Source organism: Schistocerca americana, chromosome 2 (assembly GCF_021461395.2).
Source record: "Schistocerca americana isolate TAMUIC-IGC-003095 chromosome 2, iqSchAmer2.1, whole genome shotgun sequence".
Classification (NCBI taxonomy): domain Eukaryota; kingdom Metazoa; phylum Arthropoda; class Insecta; order Orthoptera; family Acrididae; genus Schistocerca; species Schistocerca americana.
Genome location: NC_060120.1, coordinates 376,825,749 through 376,845,120, shown reverse-complemented (window position 1 = coordinate 376,845,120; position 19,372 = coordinate 376,825,749). Strand labels below are relative to the sequence as shown.

Sequence of the window (19,372 nt, the reverse complement as noted above, 5' to 3'; positions counted from 1 at the left end):
TGGTGCTGTAATGGTTGGAGAGATCATCCAGCGAGTCCTATGTTCGCACTTATACTATCACAAAGAGAATCTATCTAGGTTTTTGAATTAAATTTAAATCTCTTGAAAAGTTATTGGTTACAGTTAACTGTCAATTAACTATTCTGCTTATGTTTAATTAAAGCTTAATAAATTCTTTGTGCAAGTATAAGGAAACTCATAACTTGTAACTATTACTTCGCAGAATGAAAAACTTCTTGCCTAGATCTATTCCAGTGGAAGTGATAGTACGAACAATGGCGTGACTGTAGTTTCAATAGAGCAGATAAGTTTGTAGAGTCGATGGTCTGCGTCCGGGAGAGTCTGGTGGAAGTCTCTTCGTTGAAGCGAAAGATCTCGATGCCACTGAAACCTTAAATAGTCTTTATTCTTCATACATTATATCAACCAAAGTCTGCCCTGTGCAACGACAGTATCTTAATGAGAAATGGTTGGTAGTCCTATAACTTTAATAACTCAAGAGAATAACTGGACTCCCGTAATAGTCGTGACCGCGAACCGGCTCGTCCATCAAAGCAGTTACCATTAATTCCGAATGACCTAAGCGACGCCGTAATACTGCTCACGTGAAATCAAGGAATCGTTGAAAATGGAACGTACCTTATGTTTCAGAATCTTCTACTATATTTTCCAGAAAACGTTTTCCTACTACAGACTAGTCACTACTATGATCATAACTTTTGCAGGATAAGAATTTACGTAATGGCGGCCTTTAACGTGTTCCGCTATATAAAGACTCGCTATCAGAAAACTCAACTTTCTCGTTCGCTGGTTCGATTACAAGTGGATGTTAATTATTAGGGCTGGGAAAACGATACTCGTGTTCGAACGGGTTCGAGATTTTCCGATACTCCACAGCGTTCGATACAGTGTCGAGCTTGTTCGATCAATCACGTGACATTTGACTTTCCCAGTTCGAGTACAAGGAATCCGCAAGAAATTACTAACAAGTCACAACAATAAGCTATGACTCCACTTAAAATCTGACAGTTTAGTGGAGCACTGGAGGAAATAATATTAAATTCTACTACTGCACAAACTCTTATTGTGTTTGAACAAATTTACAACAGGAGTTCAGATATAGTACCATTATGTACAAAATGTTCAAATGTGTGTGAAATCTTATGGGACTTAACTGCTAAGGTCATCAGTCCCTAAGCGTACACACTACTTTAACCTAAATTATCCTAAGGACAAACATAGATACCCATGCCCGAGGGAGGACTCGAACCTCCGCCGGGACCAGCCGCACAGTCCATGACTGCAGCGCCTTAGATCTCTGGGCTAATCCCGCGCGGCATTATGTACAAATACATAAATACTTGTGGTGATTTTTAAGTATAGGTAACAGACAAAGAAGAAAATCTCCTTAAAAAAGTAATGTTTACTGAACCCAGAATAATATTTGTTTATGAGAGACGGTAATGATTTACATAGTACGTTGCAAATGATCAATTCAGTCGCTGTTAACATAGTAGAATAACAGATAAAAACATTACCAGATTTTAACGAGTTTGAAAACAAGACGGCAACATTCGGATGGAGCAATCAGGACAAGTAATTAAGAATTAAGTGCCGAGCAAACGTAATAGAGGCAACGGCCTTGCCGCAGTATCTGTCAGAGGGTTAACAGCCCTCTGTAATAAAATAAACTGAGTTCATGGATCAATCACGAACTTAAACGGATGTCTTACGACGTCCGCCCCGAGCATATGCAACGAGCGTAGACGAACAAAATGAGATTAAAAAAAAAAAACAGTGGATACAACGGTTCTCGTGAGATCACCGAAGTTAAGCGCTGTTGGGCGTGGCCGGCACTTGGATGGGTGACCATCAAGCCGCCGCCATGCGCTGTTGCCATTTTGCGGGGTGCACTCAGCCTCGTGATGCCATTTGAGGAGCTACTCGACCGAATAGTAGCGGCTTCGGTCAAGAATACCATCATAACGACCAGGAGAGCGGTGTGCTGGCCACACGCCCCTCCTATCCGCATCCTCCCCTGAGGATGACACGGCGGTCGGATGGTCCCGGTAGGCCACTCGTGGCCTGAAGACGGAGTGCTAAACGTAATAGACCGTAATAAAGTGGCTAATTTTTATCGTAAGAACGAATTGCAGTGGAAAGTCCAGTCTTCGGGGTAGTAATCATTAGATGTCATTAGGTCAAAGGACGAAATCTTGAGAATTGGACAGAATCATGACTGCAGTCTTTTATTTATTTATTAGTTGACGTTGTTACGCATGACCTGCACGCCAGGAGATATTTCAGAGCGAGTTTCGCAATTGCTTTTGTTATTCAAATCCACAGGTCATTAAAAACACTAAGACAGGTCATTGCGATAGTAGTCTACCAACGAAAGTCACTAGATCGCAGGCAGGTCAAAAGATCGAGTAGAACCCGAGATTTCCCGAACTGTGACGTAAACTTTTCGAACAATTCGATTCGTGTTTAGACACAGCCCTACTGATTACTAGCTTAAGATAAAGGTAGGTAAAAAACATAGAATAGTTACGAATGTCTCAGACCGCTGCAGGCGCTCGCAAGCGAATGCTGCTGTTTGTTGGTTATAATAAATCAATGACCTTGTGCATTCCTTCCCGCACAGTTGATAAAGTGCGAACGATTTTCAGTACTACACACTGAATGTAAAGAGAACCAGGAAGCGTTTTAGGTGACCATGCTCGCTCAGTGGCAATGATATTGCTACCAGCAGGGCGCATGCAATTGTAATATAATAATGCCCCAGTCAGAAGTCGGTTTGATAGAGCTTCACGCTGCTGTTTAATGAAAACGCACTAGTATCTGATCATATTTGTGAATGGATTAACGGCTTCCTTGCGAACAGAACACGTCGGAATAAAATCGGCAGATTTAAAGGTTATTTCGGGACTATAACAAGAGAGTGTTATAGGGCCACTACTATTTACGATTTGATGATGAGGACGATGATGTGTGATTTGTGGGGCCTCAGCTGCGCGGTTATCAGCGCCAGTACAAATTCCCAAATTTATACATTCCAATCTCGCCACTTTCACGAGTAGTATTGAAATGGTGACAATACAAACACCCAGTACCCGAGCAGAGAAAATTCCCGACCCGGCCGGGAATCGAACCCGGGACCCCATGATCCAGAGGCAGCAACGCTAGCCACTAGACCACAAGCTGCGGACTATTTACGATTTGTGTTAATGATCTAGTGTTAACGTCGAAAGCTCCACGAGGCAGTTTGCAAACGATGCGGCAGCAACACCACAAGACTGTAGCGAAGTCCAGGAAGAGCTGCGGAGTACTGCTGAATGGTGGAGAGGAAAGTGTACGACTGTAGGTTACACACAAGTTTTCTGTGCTGCTTGATACAGTTCTTGGAAAGGGAATACGTATGGAGCGAACATGTGTTTATTCATTTTGATAACCAGTAACCTATTTCCACCCTCGCCTTGTCCCTAAATGACACCAGTAAGTGTGAATGTATGAGCGAGTGAGAGTTCAAATGTATTGGCGGTAAGGCAGAGAGTTCTTTTCTCTCATTTAGAGTTGACAACATTTTAGAGCTCCTCCAATTATATCTGGCAAATTAGTTACCTCTCGTTTTCGTCCATACATCTGGCTAGAGCTCCGCTGTCACCCTGCGGAAAGAAACGGGTTCCTGCGGCAATGGCTATTAGCCAGCGATTTTTTAAGTCGCTCTAGGAATCGTCGCCGATCTGTGAGTGTGTCTTGTTCTCTGGAACATGGCTTGATATGATTTCATTTGAGTTAGTCAGATTTAATGGTTATTTTTGCTAGGTTATCATTCAACTGTTTCATTGATGCTTGTAGGATATGTTTATAATTTTATTTGTGGCGTAATTCCAATGCATTCACTGTGAAGTGAAGGAACTTAACGTTGCCTTTTGTTCTAACCAGACATAGCCACGTGAACTCAACACTTGTGCCTGCAAATACAAATCTCCTTGTGTATCTTTGAGAATTAATCCTTCAGCTTGCGAGCATCATATTTTCGTAGATGAAACATTTTAAATTTAATTTCTGGGACGAAAGTGAGATTGTAATTTTGAGTGATGAATTTCAGTGCCACACCAGTTTTGGGAAAAGTCTGTAATTGTTGTATAATCGCTTTCAGTGGTCTGCCCATGGTTCTCATGTATGTTTTCATTAATTTTATTGCAAACTTTGCACTCGTTTCCCATGTTTTAGCGCGTCCAGCTTTTTGTCCTGCGATCGTCTCTTTCAATGGAAATAACTGTTTCGTGGCAATAGACAGTACCAATGAGTAGATGAAAGTATTCTACGCAGAACGAACTTCTATTTGCGTGGTGGAAACCTACTTTAAATGAAGCTATTGAATTCATTAAATTTTGTGCGAAAATTCTGATGTTGAATTCCATCCCCATGTAATCCACCCTTCCTGCCTTTGGTCTGTGTGATTTCACTGAGTTGGGAAATGGTCATCTAATCTGAAAGCCTCTATGGATGTTCGACTGCCTGCATGAAAAGCGCGTTAGTCACCCTTTCTGAAGTATTCATAGTTTTCTGATCTACTTCCCAGCTAGTCGCAGCTACTGAGTCTTGACAGAGTGAATCATTATACACCTCAAAGGGGCTATTTTTGTGTAACAATTGCTTTGTTTAATGTTTGATATGTTTTGTGTGGTTATTCAAGTTATCATAGTAAATCCCCATTTTAACCGAAAATTTGTTTGCAAACGTTGAAATCCGTAACACACATTTCCAAGTCATACGAAATCCTCAGATTAGTCAACAATTAAGGTCTTTCAAGAGACTATGTGATGAATTATAAGACTTCCCCTACTTTGAATAGAAAAGATTGACACGTTTTCCATCTCCGCGTGTCTGTACCGTTCCCTTACCAGCCCTCTATCGTAATATTTAAATTCAGTGTTTAGTGTATGCTCCTAGGAACAGCCGACATTGGACACGAGGCACTCGATTTTGGTACGCAAGAAATCAGTTAGCTACAAATTCCCCCTTTTTGTTGTACAAGGCGAATAGAAAGTTCATGGTTATATGGCTAACAGAATGGTAAATTCGGTCTTTAAAATGGGAACAGAATAAAATTGGAGTAGAGAGTTAAACTATATGAATTATGTAACGTCGGTGAGTTTTATTTAAGAAACTGGCTTTAAATTTATTAATAAAAATGTTTTTGTTTAGTTATTATCATTATTCCGTCACGTGTGTTAGTTCTTTCAGTTCACTCATCATTTATCAGTTGTTTATTTAATTAGCTGGTAACGCGTGAGTTCAGTGGATTTTGAACAGCTGACAAAATTTCAGAGAATTTCCAGACGTCGCTGCGCTGGTCAGCGAAGATCTCGGCGTTAGCTGCAACGCCGCTGAATAATATACCATCGCCTGAAACTTGATATTGTATTTCCTCTCGCACATACAATCTTCTGAGCCTGTGCCAGTTCAATTACAGTACTCAATTAACTCGTGGACGTCCTGACCGAATACTTAGGTTTCCATAAAATAACAACGGGCAATGAATTCTACCGATGCAATGACCGTGATTGCATATTCGCTGGGAAACATTGAGAAATCAATGTCGGAAAATCCTGTGGTAATATTCAATGTGCACAACTCAGATCAGTCACTTCTGGAGAAATAAAAGATGCCATGTAACTTAAACTTCTACTGTCCTATTTTCTGGGAAGTATTATACTTACTTAAATCAAGATAACATTAACTAGACGCTATTTATGTCGAAAATTTGACTTTAAATGAATACTGGGCGTAAAGGCGGCCAATTATAACACAAATTTCTTTTAATGAATATACATGTCAGTGGTCATTCAACCTCCAAACCAATGTAAGTCACGATTGTGTGTTCTTTATAAGATTTGGGTAACACTCGTCTCACACTACTTTCTGAAAAAGTGAAATCATTTTGACAATCGCTACGGCAATATCGACAATCAATGAGGCACGCGCCATTATTCATTTTGTCAAATTTAGTTTCACAGAGGAAGACTGCACTGTAGTTCCCTCTCTAGTTTGTCGCACAGATGACAAAATGGTAGATACCGAAATAGATGACAGAAGCATAGAAAAACAATTAAAATCGCTCAAAAGAGGAAAGGCCGCTGGACCTGATGGAATACCAGTTCGATTTTACACAGAGTACGCGAAGGAACTTGCCCCCTTCTTGCAGCGGTGTACAGTAGGTCTCTAGAAGAGCGTAGCGTTCCAAAAGATTGGAAAAGTGCACAGGTCATCCCCGTTTTCAAGAAGGGACGTCGAACAGATGTGCAGAACTGTAGACCTATATCTCCAACGTCGATCAGTTGTAGAATTTTGGAACACGTATTATGTTCGAGTATAATGACTTTTCTGGAGACTAGAAATCTACCCTGGGTTTCGAAAAAGACGATCGCGTGAAACACAGCTCACGTTATTCGTCCACGAAACTCAGAGGGCCATAGACACGGGTTCACAGGTAGATGCCGTGTTTCTTGATTTCCGCAAGGCATTTGATACAGTTGCCCACAGTCGTTTAATGACCAAAGTAAGAGCATATAGACTATCAGACCAATTGTGTGATTGGATTGAAGAGTTCCTAGATAACAGAACGCAGCATGTCATTCTCAATGGAGAGACGTCTTCCAAAGTAAGAGTGATTTCAGGTGTGCCGCAGGGGAGGTTGTTATTCACAATATACATAAATGACCTTGTGGATAACATCGGAAGTTCACTGAGGCTTTTTGCGGATTATGCTGTAGTATATCGAGAGGTTGTAACAATGGAAAATTGTACTGAAATGCAGGAGGACCTGCAACGAATTGACACATGGCAATTGAATCTCAATGTAGACAAGTGTAATGTGCTGCGAATACATAGAAAGAAAGATCCCTTATCATTTAGCTACAATATAGCAGGTCAGCAACTGGAAGCAGTTAATTACATAACTTATCTGGGAGTACGCATTAGGAGTGATTTAAAATGGAATGATCATATAAAGTTGATCGTCGGTAAAGCAGATGCCAGACTGAGATTCATTGGAAGAGTCCTAAGGAAATGCAATCCGAAAACAAAGGAAGTAGGTTACAGTACGCTTGTTCGCCCACTGCTTGAATACTGCTCAGCAGTGTGGGATCCGTACCAGATAGGGTTGATAGAAGAGATAGGGCGCTTCGTTACAGGATCATTTAGTAATCGCGAAAGCGTTACGGATAGATAAACTCCAGTGGAAGACTCTGCAAGTAGCTCGGTACGGGCTTTTGTTGAAGTTTCGAGAACATACCTTCACCGAGGAGTCAAGCAGTATATTGCTCCCTTGTAAGTATATCTCGCGAAGAAACCATGAGGATAAAATCAGAGAGATTAGAGCCCACACAGAGGCATACCGACAGTCTTTCTTTGCACGAACAATACGGGACTGGAATAGAAGGGAGAACATATATAGGTACTCAAAGTACCCTCCACCACACACCGTCAGGTGGGTTGCGAAGTATGGATGTACATGTAGATGTAGTAGTTGTTTCATATTATAACTTGCAGTATGCCGTTTCAAGGCAACGGCGCGCTGAAGACGTATCACAAAGGAATCAACCTTATAATTAAATGTACGGTAATAAGCAACAACGATATAAGGCTGCAAGAAATATTGTGATAATCGAGACATGAAAAAATATTAAAAGAGTAAGTCGTAGGACGTGGTTAACTAAGCTGAAAGATGTTGGTTCGTATCCTGCTACATCCCATGCAAATATTTTTTTTTTTTTATCTTAGCGTTATTGACACATTGTCGGGCTTTCGTGTCAATCTCATACAAGTATGTTCTCTAATATTCGTTGTTATTTAAAGTCTGATTACAGAACGAATGATGAAATAAATACTTGGCCATTTAGTTCTGAATATGCAGCGATTTCAGAGTGTGTGGTTAGGCAAGAACCTAAGAGGACAGCTTAAATTCTTGAGAGTGAAATGAAGAGAAATAGCATTCATATTCTTTCTTGTCACAAACATACCGCGGGTAACACACATCTCACAAAATTTTTTGCACACCAATGGCGCTTTCGGTTAGTATATTTGTGACGCTAACAGCATGTGTGAGCTGTTTGCGAGAGAGGCTCGCATCAAACGATAATGAAAGTCGAAAGCAATCTCTGCAGTTGTCGATATTGCGTGTTGTCAAAATGACGTCACTTTCGCAGAAAATGTTGTGAAACGAGTGTTACCCAAAAAATTTGCTGCCCAGGGAGAAGCGTAATGGTCATAGAACATGTACCATCCTCTCACAGTCAGAAAAAAAGCTTTTCGTCTTACATTTGATGAAGTACGGTAAAAGATAAGGTCCTTCACCTCGTATTTTTATGCGGGAAGCTTACATAATTTCTTTTCATAAAACGATTCACACGAACACACCATGTTATAGTGTAGTAGGTTATTAATTAACAGTGCCTATCCGGCTTAATAGAAATCAAAAACGAGAATATAGTTTCAAAAAGGGACTGGCAGTTGACCCTTAATGTAAGTAAGCGTAGCATGTTGCAAGGAAAAAGTCGAAGAAATCTACTACTGTACAATTACACTACTAGTGACAAATCACCGTAAAATAGGTAGGAGCGATCTAAAGTTGAATGTCAGACTGAGATTCATCGAAAGAATCTTATGGAAATGCAATTCATCCACGAAACAGGTGACTTACAGAACGCTTCGTTTACTGATTCCTGAGTACTGTTCATCAGTTTGGGATCCCTACCCAGCTGGATTAATAGAAGAGGTAAGATCCAAAGAAGAGGGGAGCGTATCGTCACACGACAGTTTAATCGGCGCGAGAGCGTTACTGAGATGCTTAACTAACTCCAGTTGTGGACGCTACCAGAGAAATACTGCGCTAACGGAAGAGGTTTACCATTGAAACTCCGATAGATACGTTCCGCAATGAGTTGGGCAAGGTAATACTTTCTCCCACACAACTCTCGCGGAATGACCACAACAAGAAAATCCGAGAAATTAGAGCTAATACGGTGGTTTACTGTCACTCATTCTCTCCCCGCGCTGTTCACAAATGGAACAGGGAAGGGGGAAATACACTACTGGCCATTAAAATTGCTACAGCAAGAAGAAATGCAGATGATCAACGGGTATTCAATGGACAAATATATTATACTAGAACTGACATGTGATTACATTTTGACGCAATTTGGGTGCATAGATCCTGAGAAATCAGTACCCAGAACAACCACCTCTGGCCGTAATAACGGCCTTGATACGCCTGGGCATTGAGTCTAACAGAGCTTGGATGGCGTGTACAGGTACAGCTGCCTATGCAGCTTCAACACGATACCACAGTTCATCAAGAGTAGTGACTGGCGTATTGTGACGAGCCAGTTGCTCGGCCACCATTGACCAGACGTTTTCAATTGGTGGGAGATCTGGAGAATGTGCTGGTCAGGGCAGCAGTCGAACATTTTCTGTATCCAGAAAGGCCCATACAGGACCTCAACATGCGGTCGTGCATTATCCTGCTGAAATGTAGGGTTTCACAGGGATCGAATGAAGGGTAGAGCCATCTGGAATGTAACGTCCACTGTTCAAAGTTCCGTCAATGCGAACAAGAAGTGACTTAGACGTGTAACCAATGGCACCCCATACCATCACGCCGGGTGATACGCCAGTATGGCGATGACGAATACACGTTTCCAATGTGCGTTCACCGCGATGTCGCCAAACACGGATGCAACCATCATGTCGCTGTAAACAGAACCTGGATCCAACCGGAAAAATGACGTTTTGCCATTCGTGCACCCAGGCTCGTCGTTGAGTACACCATGGCAGGCACTCCTGTTTGTGATGCAGCGTCAAGGGTAACCGCAGCCATGGCCTCCGGGCGGATAGTCCATGCTGCTGCAATGTCGTCGAACTGTGCGTGCAGATGGTTGTTGTCTTGCAAACGTCTCCATCTGTTGACTCAGGGATCGAGACGTGGCTGCACGATCCGTTACAGCCATGCGGATCAGGTGCTTGTCATCTCGACTGCTAGTGATACGAGGCCGTTGGGATCCAGCACGGCGTTCCGTATTACCCTCCTGAACCCACCGATCCCATATTCCGCTAACAGTCATTGAATCTCGACCAACGCGAGCAGCAATGTCGCAATACGATAAACCGCAATCGCGATAAGCTACAATCCGACCTTTATCAAAGTCGGAAACGTGATGGTACGTATTTCTCCTTCTTACACGAGGCATCACAACAACATTTCACCAGGCAACGCCGGTCAACTGCTGTTTCTGTATGAGAAATCGGTTGGAAACTTTTCTCATGTCAGCACGTTGTAGGCGTCGTTCTGAAAAGCTAATCATTTGCATATCACAGCATCTTCTTCCTGTCGGTTAAATTTCGCGTCTGTAGAACGTCATCTTCGTGGTGCAGCAATTTTAATGGCCAGTAGTGTAGATAGTGGTACCAGAAGTAACCTCCTCCCCACAACCTAACATGGCTTTTGGGGCTTGGATGTGGATCTAGGCTGGTTTGAAGAGAATAAGGGCGAAATAAAGTACCTTTGTACCTTTCTTTGTGTCCAAGATGACCATTTATGAATACGGTCCTTACTGGCAAAAGAAAAAAAATAACAGCTTTCTTTTTATCCTCATACAACATAGAACATTTTCTTTGAGAGAAATGGTACGAAATTTAGTTAACGACCATGCAGGATTTATAACCATAGACCCCTCGATTACTAAGGCTGCTGTTGGCTCCAAAAGCGACCGTACATTGTGTTCCATGGGTGTTTACACTATTTGCCCAACCTCTGTAGCACTAGTGAACAGAATATGAATACGACCAGTGTGCCATTGATACTGAACAACATAGATTATCTTGAGGGAAAATAATGGGACGATACTAACTCTTCCGTTTCAGTATCATACACAAACGTCAAACTGCACCAACTTCACATAATATAGTCTAATCCCTGCCTCTTAGGGAATCATTCACAGGTTAGCGTTTTCCAAGTGCCTTCAGACATAATTTATTAAAGCTCTGTGGTCAACTTTTAGGTTAGGCTTTACCGTGACTGTTACTGACATTAAATGAAACAATAAGTTTACTGTTACCAGTCACCGTTTTATTTTTTCCACGACGCGTTTCGAAGGTTTAAACCTCCATCATCGGGTGGATTTACATTAGTTAGTATTACATATATGCGTATGTTGTGTTACGATTTTGGAGGAGGCAGTGCCACAAGTTCCTCCAAAATCGTAACACAACATACACACATATGTAATACTAACTAATGTAAATCCACCCGATGATGGAGGTTTAAACCTTCGAAACGTGTCGTGGAAAAAATAAAACGGTGACTGGTAACAGTAAACTTGTTGCTTCATTTAAGCTCTGTGGTCATTCAAGTGGTTCTCAATATTCGTAGGTTTTGTGAAATATAATCGTAATAAAACTGTGAAAAATAGTCCTCGTAATGCTTGTGCAATAAACTGTAGTCTGCTAATGTTATAGCTACGCGTTGTGGAAGAAGAATGGCTATACTGAGTAGTGGAATTTGTGTGGGGTCAAAAGGCTGAATTTTCTTTGGTAGTCGTAACATTCCTAGTTCAGTAGTTGGTGCTAATCTTCATCTAAAGAAAGCTCAGATGAAAGATACAAATAGTAAAAGTTCATATTCAATAACCAATATTGTCCCTGATTGCAATCCATTTGCTATCAAATTTAATAGTACAGGCAACAGTATCATCTAAGCGATATTTTGAAGTAAATGTGTCAGTGCCGTTTAACCGGAAACCGGCGCTTGTGCTACGAATGTGACATTCATTAGGTGAATGTGCATCACCTGAAACAGATGGTAGTCGCTCAACACCAGTTGGCATTAAACTGAAAAGTTTGTGCCGTTGGTGATGTTTCGTGTTTATATATAGTTTCGGTCATTCCTGTTGATGTGATGGGCGAAGAAATAAACAATTTTTGTGGTTCGGGAATTCATATCGTATGACTGTTTATCTCTAGTGTTTCACCGGACCTTGGAGGTACAATATGTGCCCAAAGACTTGGGGATAACCACTGCTGTTCGTCTGCGTCTAACTTGTGACTAATAGCACGTCGTTTTGCTACTACAACAGCGTTTAATCTCCAGAAAACACCCTCTGCCAAAATTTGCTACACTGCCGACAGAAATTTTTCTCACTCTTCCTAAAGCATAATCGCCATTTGCTATTACAATTTTGAACAAATTAAATTGACGCGCCACCAGACAGTGTACATAATTCTACATATTCTCGACCTTCTTTCGCTGGGCTCTCAAGCCGGCCATTCTTACAGACACACTATGCAACGATCCTGGTTCGTGTGCCTATTGAAAAGATCAATTTGCAATTTGGTACCTTAGCAGCGAAAGTAAGCTTTTGGCTAAAATGTTTTCCTAAGCGTATTTTGACGACCGCAGTCCAGGAGAGAGCTTAAAAAGGTCATGTCCCATTTATATTCTTACAAATTTGCTGGCCCTTACAGCACAAGAGTACAAAAAGTATCACTTGCTCCTTACAATTCTAGAAGTATACTCCACGATATATCTGTCACTACAATACCTGTTGTAAGTATGTTCGCTTAACGAGATACAGCAAACCAAAGAGTGGTCGTAATGAAAGGAGTGAAACACGTTACATGCCTCAACTTGTGTCCTTTCTCTGGTTACAATCCTTGACTGTTTGTAGTCACAAAGAGACCATCACAGTCTAACTGAAAGACGTACATCTTTAATGTGAAAAAAATGTCGCCAGGTCCACTAAATTCACGCAGTTTGACGCTGCGTATCCCGGTTGATGTGTAATGGGCGCCTTTTAAATCGATAGTGTTGGAAAACTAGCTTTCTGTCTCCTTCTTATGGCTCTTAAATAACAATAACGATCCCGGACTGCCTCTAAGAGTACTTTTTTCAATAGAGATACAATTTTTGCGGTGACCTGCAGGTGGAATGTTTACCTAAATTGCAATTAGCACTTCAGCGCCGCCACTGCTCTGAAAGTACTCGTACAATCCAAGGACCACCTTGTTGGGGCGATTTTACACCATTACTACACGTAACAGCCTGCCAGCCTTAAGGGTCGTGTTATTACAGAGCGCAATAGATCAAACAGTACTCGATCTAATTCTGACCTTTGGTAATTACTGGTGTCTTGCGACCCAGTTAGAACTAGTATCAGAGTGATATTTGAAAACGCATTATCCTGATTACCAACAAGAGTGTTATCCTTGACGGAGATTCATAGCTGACGTGAACATTAATATTTAAACTGTACTGACGAGTTGCGGCTATTGGTATAATTTGAAGTGACTTATTTATACGTTTACGTACTCAAGAAGAGCCATGTCGTTAAATAGTCTTATTACAAAAGTGCATGTAAAAGGACATTAACACCTGAGATAACCTTGTTGTTGAAACATCGATATATGAAGTCTTCGTTTGTTTCACAATATCGTAAACTTTTCCCTCGAACGTAATTCAACATTATATGTCTAAATTCTCTGAGTCTACGTCTTGTCAGCAAAAAGGATCAGCTTCGAAGAATCGCACTTAAATAGAAGAAGATATGACTTTTATGAATATCATTTCGGGTTCATCTGAGTCCTGATTATACTACGATTTGCACCTGCGACACATTGTCACACCAGCAATTATACGAGAAATAAAAGTCCTTATCTATCAATTATTTCGTCGCAGACAGCCTGTCGTTGACGTCAGGAGAGGAGGGACAGCGCAGCTGACATTAAAGCACTTCAAGGTAACCACCAGCTCCCGAATATGCTACCTCCTAGATCCTGCCTCAGTAGCCTTGCAGGGTATTTATCGGCCTAATGGCCTTGGAAGCAAGACGCAGCGACGATAAACTTCCAAGATAATTCTCTCCATCTCATAAGGCCTCTCCCGAATGCAATAGGTTTTACTGAAGTAGTTAGCTCCTACAGCGAGTATACGGCTACATGCCTGCAACAGCTTTAAAGATAGCTTATGGAATAACAAACTCCCCAAGTGAATAGCAAATTGTTGCTATTTAAAAAGTAAGTTAAGCTGTCCTCAACACAATGTTTGGTTTCAGCACCACAGCGCTTTACCATGATTTGTCGTACTGGATGTGGTATGCTTTCGCCTTCCCTTGGCCTTTAAACTATGCCGGTAAGTTACCAGGAGACCTATAGTGTAACGTAGACTCCGAACAGCGGCGCAAATTGGTATTGTCCAACCAGTCATTTACAGACGTGAACTAGGCAACAGGCGACGACGGATCTTTTGATTTATAATCGCACTCTTTTCAATACAAGAATTATTCTCTCGACGTTAGGAACGTCAGTCTTTATGGGATTATACAGAGGGGTCCAAAAAAATGTATCCACTGTTTAAATGTCCATAACTTGCAAACTAATTGACGGAGTTGTCTCATTTTTGGTTAAAGTGTAGCTTAAAGTCCTACTTAAAGATATCACTGTAGGTGTTCGAAATGGTCACCATTAACATCCACACACAAACGATGCCGCCGAACTGCAGCACGAACTACTGACTGCAACGTGTTCAGATGGATATTTGCACATGAATGTACGATGGATTCTCGAAGTTCATCCAATGTGCGTGGCTTTTGTCGATAAACGACGTCCTTCAGTGTTCCCCACAGGTAAAAGTCCAGAGGAGTTAGATCTGGGGAACGTGGTGGATACTCCACAGCACCTCTACGGCCTATCCATCTTCCTGGTAGATTTTCGTCGAGATACGCCCCAACACGATTTTGGTAGTGGGCAGGGGCACCATCTTGTTGAAAGTAAACTCTTCCGCCTCCATACAAGTCTCGGATGGCAGGTAAAATGGATGTCTGAATCTTCTGAAGGTCGGTAATTGTGCCGTCATAGAAGAGTGGCCAAATCAAGCCCCGGTAAAACAACCCTCACCACACATTTACTCCTGGCAAATTCACGGCTTTGTCTACATGGACGTTCGGATTTTCGGCGGACCATTAGATGCAATTGTGGCTATTTACTGTACCATTGAGTTTGAACTGTACCCCATCAGACCACACAATCATCTCTGCAAACTCTTCATCGTTGCGCACCACTCGCAGTACTCCATTCTACGATCTGGGTCGTCCTCGTTCATTGTGTGTAGCAATCGTGGGATGTAGCACTTCCACTTTGCTGTCTTCAAAATTGCCGGCCGAAGTGGCCATGCGGTTCTAGTCGCTGCAGTCTGGAACCGCGAGACCGCTACGGTCGCAGGTTCGAATCCTGCCTCGGGTATGGATGTGTGTGATGTCCTTAGGTTAGTTAGGTTTAAGTAGTTCTAAGTTCTAGGGGGCTAATGACCTCAGAAGTTGAGTCCCATAGTGCTCAGAGCCATTTGAACCATTTGTCTTCAAAATTCACCGAACACTTGAACGACTCACTCTAGTTTCACGCGCACACAGCCTCACATACTTCTGTGGTGAGCGAATGAATTGTTGTAATACACGACGGGAGTTAGCTGGACTTGTTACTGTTACAGGTCGTCCAGATCGTTGTTTGTGTACATCTTTAACACAGCCTTCGGCTTCAAATTTGTCTCGAATGCGACGAATCGTTAAACGTGTCGGTGGCTCTATTTGATACTCATTTCGCCATTGCCGTTGAACCTCAATAATGTTTTCGTACTTAAAATACCACTTCAAAACTGACTTTCTTTCATCGAATGTAAGCCTTGCGCCATCCATGTTTACTCGAGTAACTAGGTGCAACTAAGAAAAAAACACTATCTGGCGACTGTCGTCTGACAAAACAATATAACGCAATACAACGCTTGTGTGGCAACTGCATGAATTACAGACTATTACACTACCAAAGACGAGACAACTCCGTCAATTAGTTTGCCAGTTACAGACTTTTAAACAGTGGATACATATTTTTGGACCCCTCTGTATTTGTAAATGCTAAGAGCTACAGAATTACTGTACTGATGCTGATAACTGTACTGCTTACTATAATTACAGATCATTGTGCTGATATACAGGGTGTTGCAGAAAGGTACGGCCAAACTTTCAGGAAACATTCCTCACACACAAAGAAAGAAAATATGTTATGTGGACATGTGTCCGGAAACGCTTACTTTCCATGTTAGAGCTCATTTTATTACTTATCTTCAAATCACATTAATCATGGAATGGAAACACACAGCAACAGAACGTACCAGCGTGACCTCAAACACTTTGTTACAGGAAATGTTCAAAATGTCCTCCGTTAGTGAGGATACATGCATCCATCCTCCGTCGCATGGAATCCCTGATGCGCTGATGTAGCCCTGGAGAATGGCGTATTGTATCACAGTCGTCCACAATACGAGCACGAAAAGTCTCTACATTTGGTACCGGGGTTGCGTAGACAAGAGCTTTCAAATGCCCCCATAAATGAAAGTCAAGAGGGTTGAGGTCAGGAGAGCGTGGAGGCCATGGAATTGGCCGCCTCTACCAATCCATCGGTCACCGAACAGTTCGACTTAAATGTGCAGGAGCTCCATCGTGCATGAACCACATGTTGTGTCGTACTTGTAAAGGCACATGTTCTAGCAGCACAGGTAGAGTATACCGTATGAAATCATGATAACGTGCTCCATCGAGCGTAGGTGGAAGAACATGGGGCCCAATCAAGACGTCACCAACAATGCCTGCCCAAACGTTCACAGAAAATCTGTGTTGATGACGTGATTGCACAATTGCGTGCGGATTCTCGTCAGCCCACACATGTTGATTGTGAAAATTTACAATTTGATAACGTTGGAATGAAGCCTCATTCGTAAAGAGAACATTTGCACTGAAATGAGGATTGACACATTGTTGGATGAACCATTCGCAGAAGTGTACCCGTGGAGACCGATCAGCTGCTGATAGTGCCTGCACACACTGTACATGGTACGGAGGCAACTGGTTCTCCCGTAGCACTCTCCATACAGTGACGTGGTCAACGTTACCTTGTACAGCAGCAACTTCTCTGACGCTGACATTAGGGTTATCGTCAACTGCACGAAGAATTGCCTCGTCCATTGCAGGTGTTCTCGTCGTTCTAGGTCTTCCCCAGTCGCGAGTCATAGGCTGGAATGTTCCGTGCTCCCTAAGACGCCGATCAATTGCTTCGAACGTCTTCCTGTCGGGACACCTTCGTTCTGGAAATCTGTCTCGATACAAACATACCGCGCCACGGCTATTGCCCCGTGCTAATCCATACATCAAATGGGCATCTGCCAACTCCGCATTTGTAAACATTGCACTGACTGCAAAACCACGTTCGTGATGAACACTAACCTGTTGATGCTACGTACTGATGTGCTTGATGCTAGTACTGCAGAGCAATGAGTCGCATGTCAACACAAGCACCGAAGACAACATTACCTTCCTTCAATTGGGCCAACTGGCGGTGAATCGAGGAAGTACAGTACATACTGACGAAACTAAAATGAGCTCTAACATGGAAATTAAGCGTTTCCGGACGCATGTCCACATAACATCTTTTCTTTATTTGTGTGTGAGGAATGTTTCCTGAAAGTTTGGCCGTACCTTTTTGTAACACCCTGTAGATTACTGTGGACTGACCGCAGTCATAAAGCTGTACAGGAGAGGGAAGACATGTTCTGACCAGTGTGTGTGTATATGCGACAGAGCCATGCGAGGAGGCGCCTTGCTGGTGGGGCGCGGAGTGTGAGTCGGTGGAGGGCCGCCCCCTCTGCCGGTGCCTCGAAGACTGCCCGCCGCCGCCCCCCGCCGCCGCCCCCGACGCCGCCGCCGACGCCGTCGTCTGCGGCAGCGATGGCGCCACGTACGCCAGCGAGTGCCACCTGCGCGCCAAGGCGTGCGCCAACCGCGACGAGACGCGCGTCAGCCACCCCGGCCCTTGCGGTAAGTTGCGTGCCTGAACCGGTGATCCCTATTTCTTGTCTCTGACACTAAGGAACAGTTACATACACTGATGTGGCAAAACTCATGGGATAACGATATGCGTACATATAGGTGCCGGCAGTAGCGCCAGGTGTACCGGTATGAAATGAGTGTTAAGATACAAACGTGTCGATAGGGAACATTTGTTGTGTGAGCTAAATTTTTTTTTTTGTTTGCTTGGTATGACATCTGTCAAAGATACTTAGTATACATCAAGTCATGGAACAAACATCATCATATGTTTTCATCGTGTTAACAATGTCGAATTTTGTACCAGAAAGTGATGGTTTGCGGAAAGCATTAATTTTTTGTTTTCATTTGAAAAAAAGTGCTGCAGAGTCGCATCGAATGCTTGCCGAGGCATATGGTGGTCATGCTCTATCAGAAGTAACATGCAAAAGATGGTTTTAACGGTTCAGAAATAATGATTTTGATGTAAGAAATGAAGAACGTGGAAGACCACCAAAAAAGTTCTTAAGACGCCGAATTGCTAGTAATATTGGATGAAGATGATACTTTGAGCCAGAATCAAATGGCATCAATGCTAAAAGTTGCACAACAAACAATTTCTGACCGTTTGAAAGCTATGGGAAAGATCCAAAAGTGTGGAAAATGAGTGCCACATGAATTGAATGAAAGATGAAAAACCGAAAAACCATTTGTCAAATTTTGCTTCAGAGACATGAAAGAAAATCAACTTTGCATCGAATTGTTACTGGCGATGTAAAATGGATTTATTTTAAGAATCCTTAACGGGAAAAACCATGGGTTAATCCGGGACAACCATCAACATCGGCTGCAAAACCAGATCGATTGTGCAAGAAGACAATGCTCTGTGTTCGGTGGGATCAGAAAGGTGTGGTGTATCATGAGCTTCTAAAACTCGGTGAAACTGTGAATACTAATCGCTACAGACAACAAATGATCAATTTGAACTATGCACCGATCGAAAAAAGACCAGAATGGGCCAGAAGACATGGCAAAGTAATTTTTTTTATGCGACATTGCACCTGCGCACAAAGCAAAACTCGTTCAGGATACAATCAAAACACTTGCCTGGGAGCTGCTACCCCACCCGCTGTATTCACCAGACTTGGCCCCTTCCGGCTATCATTTGTTTTCATCAATGAGACACGTATTGGCTGAGGAACACTTCGATTCCTACGAAGAAGTCGAAAATTGGGTGTCTGATTGGTTCGCTTCAAAATACGAACATTTCTATTGGCGTGGTGTCCACAAATTGCCAGAAAGATGGTCAAAATATATGGAAAGCAATGGTCAGTACTTTGAATAAAATGTTTTTACTTTTCAGTTCAAAATTAGTGTTTCATTTTCACAAAAAACGCTCATTTCACACCGGTACACCTGATAAAGTACAACGCATCGGCGGAGCTGTCCTTTCCGCTCAGGTG

General features: G+C 42.4%; 1 protein-coding gene across 1 annotated transcript in view; it reads left to right on the top strand.

Annotated features, from left to right (window-relative positions):
* Positions 1-19,372, top strand: part of LOC124594035 (agrin-like) — a 536,557-nt gene that overhangs the window by 306,485 nt on the left and 210,700 nt on the right. Inside the window, exon 5 of the mRNA XM_047132385.1 lies at positions 17,685-17,921. Coding sequence (XP_046988341.1) covers positions 17,685-17,921 — 237 coding nt within the window. The remainder of the gene's footprint in view (positions 1-17,684; positions 17,922-19,372) is intronic.